This window comes from Zerene cesonia, chromosome 25 (genome assembly GCF_012273895.1).
Source record: "Zerene cesonia ecotype Mississippi chromosome 25, Zerene_cesonia_1.1, whole genome shotgun sequence".
Lineage (NCBI taxonomy): Eukaryota > Metazoa > Arthropoda > Insecta > Lepidoptera > Pieridae > Zerene > Zerene cesonia.
The window spans coordinates 451,769-467,166 of record NC_052126.1 but is presented as its reverse complement, the minus strand read 5'-3'; the positions used below and the strand labels follow the sequence as shown (position 1 = coordinate 467,166).

The 15,398-nt window shown below is 33.7% G+C and overlaps 3 protein-coding genes across 4 annotated transcripts in view; 1 reads left to right on the top strand and 2 right to left on the bottom strand.

Moving 5' to 3' along the window:
- LOC119836637 (juvenile hormone epoxide hydrolase-like) overlaps positions 1-2,890 on the bottom strand; it is a 5,374-nt gene extending 2,484 nt beyond the window's left edge. The window contains exons 1-6 of the mRNA XM_038362021.1: positions 2,750-2,890; positions 1,476-1,655; positions 1,218-1,357; positions 868-955; positions 495-659; positions 231-377 (exon numbers count right to left, since the gene is read on the bottom strand). Of these exons, the coding sequence (XP_038217949.1) occupies positions 231-377; positions 495-659; positions 868-955; positions 1,218-1,357; positions 1,476-1,655; positions 2,750-2,752 (723 nt within the window). The 5' untranslated portion in view covers positions 2,753-2,890. The remainder of the gene's footprint in view (positions 1-230; positions 378-494; positions 660-867; positions 956-1,217; positions 1,358-1,475; positions 1,656-2,749) is intronic.
- An 861-nt stretch (positions 2,891-3,751) lies between these two features.
- LOC119836722 lies at positions 3,752-8,328 on the bottom strand. The gene is made up of 4 exons (XM_038362158.1): positions 8,190-8,328; positions 6,101-6,228; positions 4,915-5,105; positions 3,752-4,470 (listed from the first exon to the last, which is right to left on the bottom strand). Exons 1-4 carry the CDS (start codon positions 8,221-8,223, stop codon positions 4,050-4,052), a joined length of 774 nt encoding a protein of 257 aa, XP_038218086.1. The 5' UTR covers positions 8,224-8,328; the 3' UTR covers positions 3,752-4,049.
- Positions 8,329-10,584: 2,256 nt separating this feature from the next.
- LOC119836777 (juvenile hormone epoxide hydrolase-like) overlaps positions 10,585-15,398 on the top strand; it is a 19,694-nt gene continuing 14,880 nt past the window's right edge. The window contains exons 1-5 of one of the 2 annotated variants that reach the window (XM_038362240.1): positions 10,585-10,700; positions 11,951-12,130; positions 12,218-12,357; positions 12,541-12,628; positions 12,919-13,083. In XM_038362240.1, the coding sequence (XP_038218168.1) occupies positions 11,951-12,130; positions 12,218-12,357; positions 12,541-12,628; positions 12,919-13,083 (573 nt within the window). In that variant the 5' untranslated portion in view covers positions 10,585-10,700. The remainder of the gene's footprint in view (positions 10,701-11,950; positions 12,131-12,217; positions 12,358-12,540; positions 12,629-12,918; positions 13,084-15,398) is intronic. The other variant, XM_038362241.1, reaches the window with a different exon arrangement.

Here is a 15,398-nt window from a genome sequence, read left to right as displayed (position 1 = left end):
AAAAAAAAAAAATCTGTTAATGTGACAAAAACTACTATTTACTCATTTTAATTATTATGGATACGATGTCGTTGACAAAATGTATTAAATTAAAATTGACGAAATGGATTTTATAGCGCCGTTCATAAGCGCCTTCCATTTATAGAAAATCTGACTAACGGAGATTCTTTTTCTGCTTTTTCGTTAAAAACTGTATTTTTCATTGAATGCATCCATAATCTCACAAATACCTTTGGAAAGAAGGTAGCCATAACACTGCCAACAATGGCGCCTGCATCTCCACCTTGCACGTAGTACTTCTTGTAACCGAGTCTAGACATCAGGTTTCTCATTACAACAGCCATCTTATCAGATCCAAAACCAGGCCGGGCTGCACCCTAAATGACAGAATTTAATACATCTATAATAACTTATTAACAGTAGGTATTTACGGGTGCTGGTGAGTATTCATCCGTGGCGTGGTATAAGTAACACAAAATAAAATAAAAACTCACACTTGAAAACCCATAACCAGGCAGGCTGGGTATAATCAGCTCGACTTCGAAATCCCTGTCCTTATTCACAGCAGTGAGCAGCGGTATAGCATCATAGAACTCCAGGAAGCACCCTGGCCATCCGTGCAGTAGCAGTAGTGGTACCACCTCCTTACCTGGAGGGACCTGGTTGATACAAAATGGATATGAAAATAAATCGTATTATTTTAAAATGTTATTCATTTTCCAATTTAATTTCTTTTTCTTGGTACTTCAAAGTCAACTACACCCTGTGTAACTTGGTACTTATTAAAATCCTAAATATCGACATTGATTACACATACATTGACAGTTCTATAGCATCCATTAAAGGGATTCCATCCATTTACTTTACCTTTGGCGTTACTCTGACGAAGTGAACATCTAATCCTTGAATGTTAGTCTTGAAATGTTTATATTGGTTAATATATTTTTCACGATCGCTGCAAGATAAAACAATAATAATAAATTTCAATTAAACAATATTTATTAAGAAATTAACAGATAATATATCAAAGCATTTATTTTCTTTAATGGGAACCCTGATTAATTACAGGCCTAAATAAACCGTTAAGCAGAGGTGACGCATAAACCGATCACCAACTTTAACTCGTAAACAGTGTGGTTACTGGATAAATATACTTAACTTTAACTTGAATACATTATAAAACCTCAATCTCAAACAATAACGAAAACAAGAGAAACCTGAATGGATACTCCTCCGCCCAGTACTTCAGCCACGACTCTAGCTGCTTGCTATTAAAGCCATATTCGAAAGCTATCCCTTCTAACGGCGGAGTCAGCGGATTGCGGCCTCTTAGACGATCCTTGATATCTTTGACGATCTTAAATTTTAATGCTATGAATAATCTACATACAATATAAATCTATTAGTTATTAAATTTTAGTGTCACTCAAAAACGTTATTTTTCAAGAAGATCCTTCAATACAATAATCTCTTACCGAATTACTGAACTGCACTTGAAAAGGTACAATAGCGTCGTTGTACTTAGATTTGTCTAGCTTGGGCCCCCACCACTCTTCCAGGTCGATTTCTGGTAACGGAGGGGGGCTTTGGAAGTAGACGTATAGTATTGGTGCAGCGACACCAATTAGGATAGTAAGGAGTATCAAGCGAAACATCTAGAAAGAAAATAGGTATTTTCAAACTAATAATAGGTCAATATATCAAACGCTAAGATTTATTGCGCTTTTGATACTGCAAATTTTCCAAAATTACCTATTGATTCCCACAAAATATTGTTATTGTCCATTAAAGCTAACTAAAATAATCCGACATATGTGCTTATTATTATCATCAATGAAAAGTGGATAATCATTTATTGAATCTACTTTGTTTCATCGTGGTATTTTTTTATGTTACCACCGTGGATTAAACTTATACCTGATGTTCATATCAGTATCCATCATGATTAATTAATGACCAGTGGCCTTAATTTCACATATATAATCATTTTTGAAAAGATTCTTTGAAGTTGTTAAAGAAAAAAATTGTATTGATCGCTCATCCTAACACAAGGCTACTAAACAGCATAGTGATATCTTTGCTAATACTAAATTGGTAATTGTAAAACATGTTTTCAAATGTATTTTGCTTCATTTGTTAACGATAGAGTTACAAATTAAATGAGCACACACAACACAACTGACGCGGTTAAATAGTAAAATAGTACGTAATAACACCAACCTAAAATAGTAAGAATATGTTTATGGCCATCGTCATTATCATGGTCATGGACAAAGGTCATAGTCGCGGTCATGGTCAAGGTAGTTTTCATCGTCGTGTTCGTCACGGTAATGGTTATGATTATTGTGAATATGATAATGATTAATCCTTTAATTGTTATGTTGTTTCTAAACTTATTGTAATAAATATAAATAAAATATTGTAGATGTTTATAAGAATTAATTTTAGAACGAATATAATACCTTCTAAATGATAACAAATAAGCTTCAAGCTTTTTTTGTATCTCCTAAAATAATAAAGTATTCCAAACACTAAAAATATACCACTCAATACATTAAATTAAAAAAAAAATCGAATGGAATAAGAGATTCTTATTTCACTTATGATACAAAACGAAAAAAAACTTTTTATATGTTCTAAAAGAAAAATATCGCTATTTGAATCATCATTGGTACCTGACCTAGACCACTGATGAGTCTATTCTTCCCTATAACATAATGTTATTTGATAATGTGTAATAAATATATACCATTTAACTTACGATTTGAAATCGAATAACCTATGCTATCTCACTTCAACCTCACCAATGATCATATGAGTGAAAGAGACAAAACAGATCGCACTCGCAACTCGCACCAGATCCACGTTCACTCTGTATCACCTTATAAATCAAACTGAATCGATTTGATAATAACTGTTATCAAATTATATAACATTCATAACTCTTATATGATAATCTCTATATAAAAAATGTTTATATATCGATATAATTCATTCCTAAGGCTATTTGCATGTTGTAGTATATGTAAATATGGATAAATTTATAAAATATTGCTGTGTCACGCTGATTTCGCTTCCTTAGCTTCACCTGTATGTATGTGTTTTAGATTCCATATCAGCCCAGATTAAATGGACAGATTTATTTCTAACTTTACACACTTATCAAGGATCGGTGACAAAGCATGATTTCATGAGATTAGTATTTTTTGTGTGATTTTACGGGAGTATTGTACATTTGGAAATTAAAGATATATAACGGATTTTAAACGCGATTTATTCAGTATATTATCAACCCGACGTTTCTAACACTTCTCGTTCGTCTCATTGTTCTTCTTGAGATTATCTAATTAGTTATTACCATGATTAGGATGGCAAGGATTAAATAATTTTCTTACTGTATTTTAGCTGGTATTATCAATAAAAGCAAAAAATTTAGTTGAATATCTATGATCAAGTCTAGAAAAGCCAAAAATACTAACTGATAGTTAATTCTATTCGCCATTTACATCCGCTCTTCTGTTGTTGAGTTATATATGGTATAATTAACGCGACTCTTAAGTTTGAGTTTGAGTTTAATTTACAGATAGTAATTTTAAGTCCGTATGTTATAGGTAATGTCTAAAATTATGCAGGTATCTATTAAAAAAATTACAGTACCACATTTCACAATAATTTAATAAGAACCGTTTACTACACTAACAAATAAATAATTACACATACTAAAAAATAAAACGAAAACTTATTGTAAACAATATGTCAATTATAACACAAAAACAACACATTTTGTCATATCTTTGTTTAAGAATATTTATAAAGCTTTTTTCTCGACCATTTATTCGAGATCAAAGATTTTTTTAATGCACGAAAAAGATATTTATACACAAGTATCTACTAGCTAATAGATTTAACATAATACTTAGTCGTATAAAACTGCTTAAAATTTAACCGGTTATTAGCTGGAAGTACATACACTTAGCTGATTCATTAATTTCATCATTCTATATGAAATCCGTCAATAATGACTACAATCTTTTTAATCCATTGCTTTTCTACTTTCCACTGTCCTTTGCGTCGTTTTTATCCTTACTATTAATATCGTCTTCCTTAGCTGGCGCTATCATCAGTAAATTACTACCATTCCTTTCCCCTGTCAAATTCCTGAACGGTATTTGCCTCCATTTCGTCTGCAAATAATACTGGCTGCGTAAAACCTTCAAATCTTTACCAAAGAAAAAGGTTTTATTATAATGCGTTCTCATTTTGAATTCTTCGTTTTCTTCATTCCCGAATCTCGAATATTCTGCGTCATCTGGTCGTCTGGTTTCTTCGTATGGTCTTTTCAGACGGAGCCGACGGGACAAAGGGCTTAACGGAGATTCGCATTTGATTGCGAGACCGGAATTCTCCTTGTTCGTGAGTAGACCGTGGTTCTTTTGCCACTCCAGTACTTCGCAAAGTAAGCCTATATACCTGTGAAAAAACAGCACATATGAATATCTTGATGGAAATAGTGAAAAACATATACAAAAAAGTATATAGTCGGATATTAAACCGTCTTTATAAATTATTTAATTACAGTAACATAAGGAATATTGAATAAAAAAGTTACAAATCATTGTTTTTACGTTTATCTGGGTAGTTTTAACTCTACATGGGCGATGATAATCTTTCATTACATAATTATATTTTTTTATAATAATTATATTATTTTTACTGCATGTACACTATCTTATCAGAAATCTTATTACAATTATAATGGCAAAGATTATATTTTTTGATGGATAGGATTGTGACTCGAGTTAATTCAATTTAAAATGGAATTTGACACAATTTTTTCCAGATCTAGCAGTCTGGATTACCACTCAGTGGACGGGCCTTTGCTGGACGCAGTTAAGCAAGTCATATCTTATAAACCTGATAGCCATCCGAAGTATCTCATTCTTGGACAGCTTCTTATCATGAGGGTACGTTGGCACCAGCCTCCGAAGCTCTGCGAAAGCCCCGCTGACGTTCTGCTGCCGCCAGCGCTCCCTGCAGTTGGTGAAGAGCTTACGGGGTGGCCGGAGGAGACACGAGTTCAGAGTTGGCATGTCCTCTGCGAGATTCTGGGAATAAATGAGTCATTTGTGGGAAAGATACAGATTAACATGCTCTTGTTTATAGGGCAGGGATTAAAATTTTTGGTCAAGTCGATTTTGATTAACACCAATGCTACATAAACCACAAATCTTTTTATTTAATTGGCATATTGTTGAATAAAACAAAGATTATAAGACCTACAATTGTGTGACTAGAAGAGAATCGATCATTTCAAGCAGAAACCTAGTGTTTTTCAAATGAGAAACTGTTGCTATATATGCGACATTCGAATACCTAGGTGGTTATCGATGACGGATAAATCTAAGCTCCAATTTTGCTTATCCGAAATTATTAATTACTAGATTTCCGCCCGCGGCTTTCCCCGCGTGGATTTCGGTTATACCTATCACATCTCCCTATTTCAACTCCTTCTACCATTTTTTTCGCGATAAAAAATATCCTATGTCCTTTCCCAGGTTCAGTTCTACCTTCATACCAAATTACAAAAAAAATTGATTCAGTGGTTTAGGCGTGAAAGCGTAACAGACATACAGATAGAGTTACTTTCGCATTTATAATTTAGTAGGGATATGATACACTCATATTGTGGGAGTCGAGCACGCTTCGGCACGAATTGGGCCAGCTCGCACCGGGGAAGTACCACACCCCCACAGAAAACCGGCGTGAAATAGTGGCATGCCACTGTGTTTCGTACGGTGAGTGGGGGAGCCGGAGGCCCGTTTCCTTTTCCTCACCCATCCTAGTCCATTCCTTCTTTCCAGTCATTAATCCTTTCCTTTTCCCTTATCCCATAAAAGCGGGCAGCGCATTCACAGAGGTACTACCTTTGCGAATGTTTATGGGCGGTGGTGATCGCTTACCATCAGGCGAACCACCAGCTCAGCTGCCCGCTATGACATAAAAAAAAAAAAAACTCAACCAAATACTTCATAGTGTAAAATTTGTATGTGATATGTATGGTTGAAGGTGTTTACTGTTCTTTGACTTAAAACTTTGAAACCTGCGTAGTCCTGTTGCACTGCCTGTCATCGTCACTATCGGGCAGGCACAGATCATCGCTCAGCATCTCGCTGTCTGGCTCCTCATCCGAACAAGACTCTTGGTCTGACGTCATAGCGCTCTTGTACGCTAGGGAACGTAAAACAATTGTAAAATATCATGCAACCCACACACACATGTGTACAGGCACACACACATGCTTGTTAGATTAGATGATGATGATCTTAGAGAATTTATTGTCCCGTGTGGACAAGCTAAGTCTTGTGAAAAGGCATCAGATGTTGTTTATCACAGATAATTTATATTGTACACTAGAAATAATTATTTATGATTTATTGTTTTAATTCATAGTTTCAAGAAATGACAAAACACAAATGAATAATGTAAAATTGAAATTTCTTACATTAGTCGTTTCAGTTAAAACTCATAGTTAACGTATTGGTAAAATAATAAAAAAATCAATTCAATAGATCCAGAGATAGGGAGTAATCTCTACAACACAACGCCAGAAACTCACAATTTCACAAAATCCACCGCATTATTTATAAATATTAGTTATGCCTTATCATCTTTATATATAAAAGAAAGTCGTGTTAGTTACACTATTTATAACTCAAGAATGGCTAAACCGATTAGGTTGAAATTTGGTACAGAGATAGTTTTAGACCCGAGAAAGGACATAGGATAGTTTTTATCCCGGAAATCTAACGGGAAGGGGAACTTTGTCGGTAACGCCCCGAGTCTATCTTACCCGTGACTACAAAGCCACGGGCAGAATGCTAGTTTTAAATAAAATAATGACATGTACCACTACTCAAATTTTAGATTCAGGTCAAATGTTTGAAATCGCATCTATTCTTAACTAATACATACTATCACAATAATAAAAAAGGCTATTAGTATTTTCTTGTGTTTGGTTTTACCCAAGTATTATACATTTAGAAATTAAATACTTTTTAACAGTCTCCCCGTGACCACGCTCGCTGTAAAGTGTTCGAAACGTCAGCTTAATAATATAATGAAAATATCGCGTTTAAACTCTGTTAAAAAGTCTTAAATTTCTAAAAAAAGGATGTTATTAAATTTTTTAATCATACCCATACTACTATGGCATATGATTCATCTAAATGAACACAATTTATTATATATAAAACTCAAGAGAAGCAACATTTCCTGCGATAGCAGCATCCGGTAATATAAATAGAAATTAATTTAAAATTGTCACATTGTATTTTTATTATCTGTAAATTTAAATTGGTGTCATTCAACTTCACTTCGACTATTGCACGCGGCGTTACCTGAAGTATATTTAAAAAAAAATACTAGAAACTTATTAGAGCGAGTTAATGACGAAGATGATTAGGATTAATATAAGGGCAGTCGTTTCGATTCTAACAAATAAATAATATAAGGGGATATTTGTGATGCTATGTCTAAGTTTGCGCGTCTAGAATGTAGATTAACTCAATCCAGACTATAATCTATTTCTGTACCAAGTTTCATGCAGATCACATCAGAGGCTTTTGTGTGAAAGAGTAACAAACATCCATACATCTATCCATCCATCCATACTTACAAACTTTCGCGTTTATATTAGTAAGATTATAGTTCATAAAATTTCTTTGGGACTAAATGTTCAAAGCTGGGTGTAGTGTCGGAAAATTTATTATTATTTAAACGCAGTATTTTAAAGTTTTAAATCAATTTGGCCGATTCGTCTTGTTTACTAATTTATTTGTTTTCATAGAATATGTCAAAAAAATTAATAATTAGCCTTACACTCACTTAATAACTGATTTTTTTTAGAAATTTGTAATTTTCATCGATTTACTTTGACCGTACCCGACCTTTCGAAAATGTCATGTTTTCTAATCCCAAAAATGTTAGTTTTTTTACTGATAATATAATTCTATAACGATTGAGGAATTCAGATGCGACATATTAGTAGATTTATCAATATAAATGTTAGAGTTAATAATCATCTAACCACTACTTTTTAATTTATCCCAATTTTTTGTGTATCTTAAAATAATTCAGGGAATCAGTAAATGATTACAGAATTATGTTCTTAGTACGCTGTTAATAACAACCTTTATCCTCACTATTATTTGTCACGGTGGGCATAAACACTAGTCACTATGAAACAGCCCTCACAAATTGTTAGAAACAATAAAATTATAACATTTGTACTGCAGAATACGCGCGAGATCCTACCCCATGAAAGGTCGAATTGGAACTGAAATAAAATAAATAGAAATATTCAAATTTCGAATGGGGGTGGACGATCTGATTTCCGATTGGTTACAGGATTTGTGTTTTGAACCAATGAGACGCGAGGGCGGAGTGCGCTAACCCTCTCATTGTTTTATTTAATCCTTATGTCTATTGCAATAAGGATGCGTAAAAGACTTGCGAATATCCCATTAGTTTTTTAACATTTCTGGGGTATGAAATTGACTGATAAGAAACTGCTCTATAAATTAATATAATAATTTAGAGGTACACTATACATGAGAGTATGTTAGAGGATTGTGGAATCTTATATTATCAATGTTTTGCAAACAGTAGTCAGTTTATTATTAACTTCGTGGATTAATATTTTCCATAATATTTGAAGTACTAAGCCTACTAATATTATAAATACGAAAGTTTGTAAGGATGTGTGCGTGTTTGTTACTCTTTCACGCAAAAACTACTGAACCGATTGCAATTAAATTTGGTGCGTAGGTAGATAAAGTGAAACCGCGCGGCGCATCTACTTTGTAATAAGGTTAAGGATGTGGCTTTATCAGTTTAGTTCAGGGATAATAGTTCGAAATCTCAAATTATATATATATAAGTAGTATATTTACGTGTTAAATTGAATCTTAGTTACTCAAAATCACTGTATTTATACCTACATAAAACTAATAGTAGGTATTATGGATTCTATAATCCGTTCTCATCAGCTGGTATTCAAAAGAGAGGTAACTTATCGTTCCAATCATAATCCATTAAAGCAATATTTTATCCTCCCTATAATAACGATAGCATATTCTCCAGAATCTCGCAGAAGACATGCCAGCCCTGAACCCGCCGGTCATCTCGCGTGTTCACCGACTGCAGGGAACGTCAGCGGAGTGCTAGCGGCGCTTCGGGGGCTGGTGCCGACATAGCCTCATGATAAGACGATGTCGAAAAATAAGATACTGCGAATAGCTATTTGGTTTAAAATATATTTTTGCATTAAATCTACACAACTACAAAAAAATACATAAAAGAGAGAGAAGTTTACTATAATCTATTAATTTTAGAAAACAATAATAATAAGTCATTTTTATATGGCAAAGTCCACTTATCCTATTAATATTATAAATGCGAAAGTTTGTATGGATGTATGGATGTTTGTTACTCTTTCACGTAAAAACTACTCAACCAATTGCAATGAAATTTGGTACGTAAATAGCTGAACAACTGGAATAACATATAGGCAACTTTTTATCCTGATATTCCTACGGGATACGGTACTTACGCGGGTAAAACCGCGGGGCGCAGCTAGTATTAAGATATAGAGATTAAAAATTTTCGAAGATAGCGCTAGTGAGAGATGATAGCAATAACAATGAAAATAGCGAAGTCAGAGAATAGACAGACAGATATATATATCTATTAAACCTGATCAAAACACCCCATTGTTTTTGGGAAGAAAGGATGGAAGGAAGGAAACTGCATTCAAGGATTTTCGTATATTCACTTACCACACAGAATCGGAGCGACTAAAATTTGTTTTAATTATACCCTGTAGTTTTTTTGCATCGTTCGTTAGGGTAACAATGTAACAGATATATCATCATTATAATGAGATTTGTATCTGTTATCGTAAAAATATTATGTTGTTTTATAAACAGCGCTGCCTAGTATTATATACTAGAGGAATCCTTGCCTCTAAACATTAAATAATTATTTTTTATTACATTCAGAGTCCGATTCAACTTATTATTAAGCAAGACAGCTAGTCGAACTAGATGTCACTCGCGGCGTCTCTCGTCTATCTCTGTAACAAATTTTATACACATGCGATAAGCTTTTTTCGCCTGAAAGAGTAACTAACATCCATACATCCATCGAAAGATTTTATTATGATAGTAATAACGCAACGCACAATGCATCTTTAAATGTCCTAACTAGCGTTTTTGCCATTTGCCTAGGCTTAACAAACCTAACAAATCTCAGTAGGTACCTAAGATATATATAGAATACCGAGAAAACAATGAAACATGTTTTAGACAGTGACACAGCATTTTTTTCATTTAAATATACGTGGTCTTGTGCGGATGCTTAAAAAGTTTTATGCACGAAACGTCGTAAGTTCGAAGTATCCAAAATTCACCTTATTCGTTCGGTGCTAATGGTCATTTTCCTTCACATAAAAATTTTCATTCACCATTATGTATTCTTATACAATTTGATAACAAATATGATAGAAGCGATTCAGTTTGAATTGTAAGGTGATATAGAGTGAACGCTAGCCAGGTGTGGGTTATCAGTATTTTTGTCCCTGTCGCTCTATTTGAGAGTTGGTGAGGTAAAGCGAGATAGCAAAAAACAATTGATTTATAATCGTAAGTTATAGTTTATAAATATTTATATTATATTAGGCACCTCATCGTTAGGTTTTAACAAACGACTTCGATTAACGGACTTATGAGTAGTCTAGAATCTAGATCGTTCACAAAAAGATTACTACTACCACAGATCCTATAGTACAATACTATAATACCGCGTTAAATTAATGATTTTTGATGAATGAAATGTAAATACGTAGAAAAAATATAAATTTATATAGATACAATAATTTTTTATGGATGAGGAAACAAATAAAGATTTTTGTTTTTATTTTTCTAATAATATAATATTTTAAAGCAATATAATAAGCTTTTATACTAGTACTACATATAGACTTATGTTGACTGTTTAGTTAAGTTTAGTTTTAAAATAATTTTGTTCGAATGTATGTTTGATATATGAGCTTGAGTTTCTGCTGTTTTTTTTGGGCAATTTTTGTATCCAGCCATTCCTACAATATTTAATTTATATTTATATCAAAAATATTATGGAAATTAGGAATTCACTTTCCGCCGTCTGTGTCAATATGTATAGAAAATTGCAGCAGATTTTGATGGTGTTTGTCTTAATAAATAGAGTGATTTAATAAATAGCTTTGGTTTTTATAGTAATTTCTTAGGTTTATATGTAGAGCTACAAGCTATTTTCTGTCGTTTGATGATATATCATTACTTTATTTTCGTTGCTTATAAAATAAATGCCTTATCGATAAATATGTATTCGATATATATATAAACGATACCGAAAATTTTAAAATCTTAAAAAAAACTCTGAGCAAAGCCGAGGCGAACAGCTAGTATTAAATAAACACTAATGAATTTATATGATATTTGATGCGTTGACGACGAGTTTTCTATTTAGTTGACTTTGTTATAACCTTCCATCACTTACAATAAGTATTTATAGATACTTACCTATCATTTCCATCACGATGAACACCATCATCATCATCATCATGCAATCTACGTCATAACTGTAGGTTGCTACTAAAAGAAAGCATCGCGACTAACAGGCATCTGGTACCAAAATATAGGTCAATGGTTCGATATGGACTATGGCCTAAAAGCCTCCATCATTTTGAACACTATTACTCCGACAGATTAGTTCAAAATGACTACTACGGGATTCGAAACTTAATAATATATAAAGAATAGAATAAAAAATGGTCCAAAAGCGGTTCTAAACGAAGTAAAATGATAAATGTTAAAGTTGGAGTCTTATTATACGTATCTTATCTTTTTTCTAGATGCTTCGCTTGATACTCCTTAGTGCCTTGGCGGGTGTCGCTGCACCAATACTATACTTCTACTTCCAAAGCCCCCCTCCGTTACCAGACATCGACCTGGAAGAGTGGTGGGGGCCCAAGCTAGCCAAATCAAAATACAATGACAGTATCGTACCTTTCCAAGTAGACTTTAGTAATTTGGTAAGAGATTGTTTTGTTGAATAGTCTTAAAATATAATGGTTTTTTATTAGGCTAAAAGTGTGTAACTAATTTATTTTAATTTTAAGATCGTCAAAGACATAAAGGATCGTCTACGAGACCGCCATCCGCTGACTCCGCCGCTAGAAGGAATAGCTTTCGAATATGGCTTCAACAGCAAGCAGCTGGAGTCGTGGCTGAAGTACTGGGCGGAGGAATATCCATTCAGGTTTGTATTCTTTATATTTATGTATGAAAGTTCTTAATTTTACTATGATATTTTCTCCTTGTCTACGCTGTAAAGATTTAAATTTTTTGAAGTTCTTTCAATGAAAATTTGTCGTATATATAGGAACTGCAAATTCTGTAACAATTACCATTGATTCTTTAATGTATCTAATTTGTATTGCAGCGCCCGTGAAAAATACATGAACCAATACAAACATTACAAGACAAACATTCAGGGCTTGAATATACACTTCGTGAGAGTAACGCCAGAGGTAAAGTATAAAGATCGATTCGATTGATAGCTTTTTAAATAATAAGTTAGGAAGGGTGTACCTGATTTGAAATCACATCAAGAAAATAAATGAAATAAGAATGCTAATAGATCCAATATCACGTACAATTTTTCAACCAACCCTTCTATATTTAACCTAGTCGTTTTTATAACATAACATCATATCTCTATGCCGCATTGTGACATAAAATCGACTCTAAGTACACTACAAGACTCTTTAATTTTAAAGCTACGGAATTTTCAACTACATAATATTTAACGTTCAATCAGGTACCAGCAGGTAAAGAGGTGGTGCCACTGCTGCTTTTGCACGGATGGCCAGGGTCATTCCTGGAGTTCTATGATGCTATACCGCTCCTCACTGCTGTGAATAAGGACAGTGATTTCGCAGTCGAGCTGATTATACCCAGTCTACCTGGCTATGGCTTTTCTAGTGTAAGTTATTTTCTACACTTAGTTATAGATAGTATTTAAGGAACTTTATGTTAATTAAAATATTTAGATAAACTCCGTACCATTAACGGATTACACAATAAAACATTCTTTGCTATTGTTATAAATAAGCTATGATAAGCAAATTTTTGTTTCTTTTGTATGAAATAGTTTTTAATTTTGTATTCCTTTTTTATAAAAGAACTCTAACAAATTATTATAATATAATGTGATTATAGCAAGTTCTATTTGGTGTGATAAATAAATAAATAAAATTGGTGTTATTTAGTTACACTTTGAATAAATTTAATAATGTATCAACTCATCTAGTGTTGAAGCAATCTTTGCTTATTGTATTTTTTTTTTTTCATCGAACCCTAAGCTTGTATCAAACACTGAATTGATCTATGGTAACGACTTTAAGATTAGGGTTCATCATACCATCATACCATGATAGGTCCCTATCATACCATCGGTCGAAAGTCATGTACATTTAAACATTAAATATTGTAATGCTTGTAATTCAGTAAACGAATGTATGGTATTTCAGAAATAATGTACATATTTAGTTTACTGTGTATCGAATTTGTAGGTATTTCATTAAACGTTACAGGCCGCAGTTCGTCCTGGGTTAGGAGTTGACAAGGTCGCTGTTGTGATGCGAAACCTGATGTCTAGACTCGGTTACAAGAAGTACTACATCCAAGGTGGAGATTGGGGCGCAATAATTACCAGCATTATGACAACCTTCTTCCCAAATGTAAGAAACATTAATATTACATTAACATCCTCGGTCATTTTAAAGTGCTGAAACTAGTATCAAAATGAAGGCCTAATTAGTATACATGGAAAATTTCGACCTTATGATAAATTCATCATCATCATCATCAGCCCATATATGTTCCCATTGCTGGGACACAGGCCTCCTATGAGGGTTTAGGCCATAATCCACCACGCTGGCCAAGTGCGGTTTGGCAGATGTCACATGTCGTCGAACTTTTGATTCTTGGACATGACGGTTTCCTCACGATGTTTACCTTCACCGATTTAAGCAGTGGTGATGTAATCCACATGTGCAGATAAATTGAAAAATCAATTTATTTCCTGCACGCTCGCCCCGGTCTCGAACCTCAACTTATCGATTTTGAAGACAAATTAGGAAATAGAAATTTTATAAGTGTGACTACTTTAAATGAATTGTTACAATTTCAGGAAGTGCTGGGCTACCACACGAATATGGTATCCATGATGACTCATCGATGGGCTTCGATAGTTCGTGTCTTGGGCTCAATATATCCCCCCCTAGTGGTCGGTTCCGATGTGGCCGACAGGTTGTATCCTTTGGGAGAACGCTTCAGCCATCTGATGCAGGAGACGGGATACTTGCACATTCAGGCTACTAAACCAGATACTATTGGTAAGATGGGGTCTACGCAACGAATTTGGTTGAAAGTAGAATTTGGTCAAATTTTGTTTGGGATTCAATCTTATGGTTCAATCTTTTTTTTTTCACATGTTTATAGTGAACCGATAATTTCCTACATCATGCTCTAAAACCTTAATTACTATTATATATTATAGACCATATTTATTGGAGTAACAGCTTATAAGTTACTTTACTTTATTAATAAACAATATTTTTCAGCTCTCGTAAATTATGCTTAAAATTCGTTGTATGTGAAATTGCATGTACCTTATTACATTAGATTATTGCATTTTCATCTTATTTCAGGCGTAGCCCTTGCCGACACTCCAGCAGGATTGGCAGCGTACATTCTAGAAAAATTCTCCACCTGGACTAAACCGGAGTACCGCTCGCGACCCGACGGCGGTCTCACGCAGCGCTTCCCGAAGGAGAAGCTCATTGACAACGTAATGATCTACTGGGTCACCAATAGCATCACCACATCTATGAGATTGTATTCTGAAACGATCAACAAGAGGTACCTTGGGTTGGGCCTTGATCAGTAAGTAGATTTTATAACACACTGTTATTATTTATTTATTTATTTATTTATTTATTATTCACCTGTGTTTGTATGTTTGGATGTAAGTTTTAGACTCGATTTTGACCCATATAAATCAATATAAATTTAAATATAAATTTAGTTCCAATTTTGTACACTTATCGAGGATCGATGACAAAACAATAATTTCATGAGTTTGTCTAATCCCGATTAGTATCGCCAGGATTTAATCATTTCGTATGCAATATATACTTCGTATGCTATATATGTATACTCTGTTATATATATTAATGTTTAACAATTATATTTCCAGAATACCAACCCCAGTCCCAACCAGTGTTATACAGGCGA

Bases quoted from the DNA above. Each gene is read 5' to 3' on its own strand.
- LOC119836722 (XM_038362158.1), bottom strand. From the start codon at position 8,223: ATGCCCACCGTGACAAATAATAGTGAGGATAAAG. The intron at 5,106-6,100 runs GTTTCAAAGTTT...ATTTATTCCCAG, and splicing joins AGTGCAACAGGACTACGCAG to AATCTCGCAGAGGACATGCC. The intron at 4,471-4,914 runs GTTTATAAGATA...GTTTTTTCACAG, and splicing joins ATACTTCGGATGGCTATCAG to GTATATAGGCTTACTTTGCG.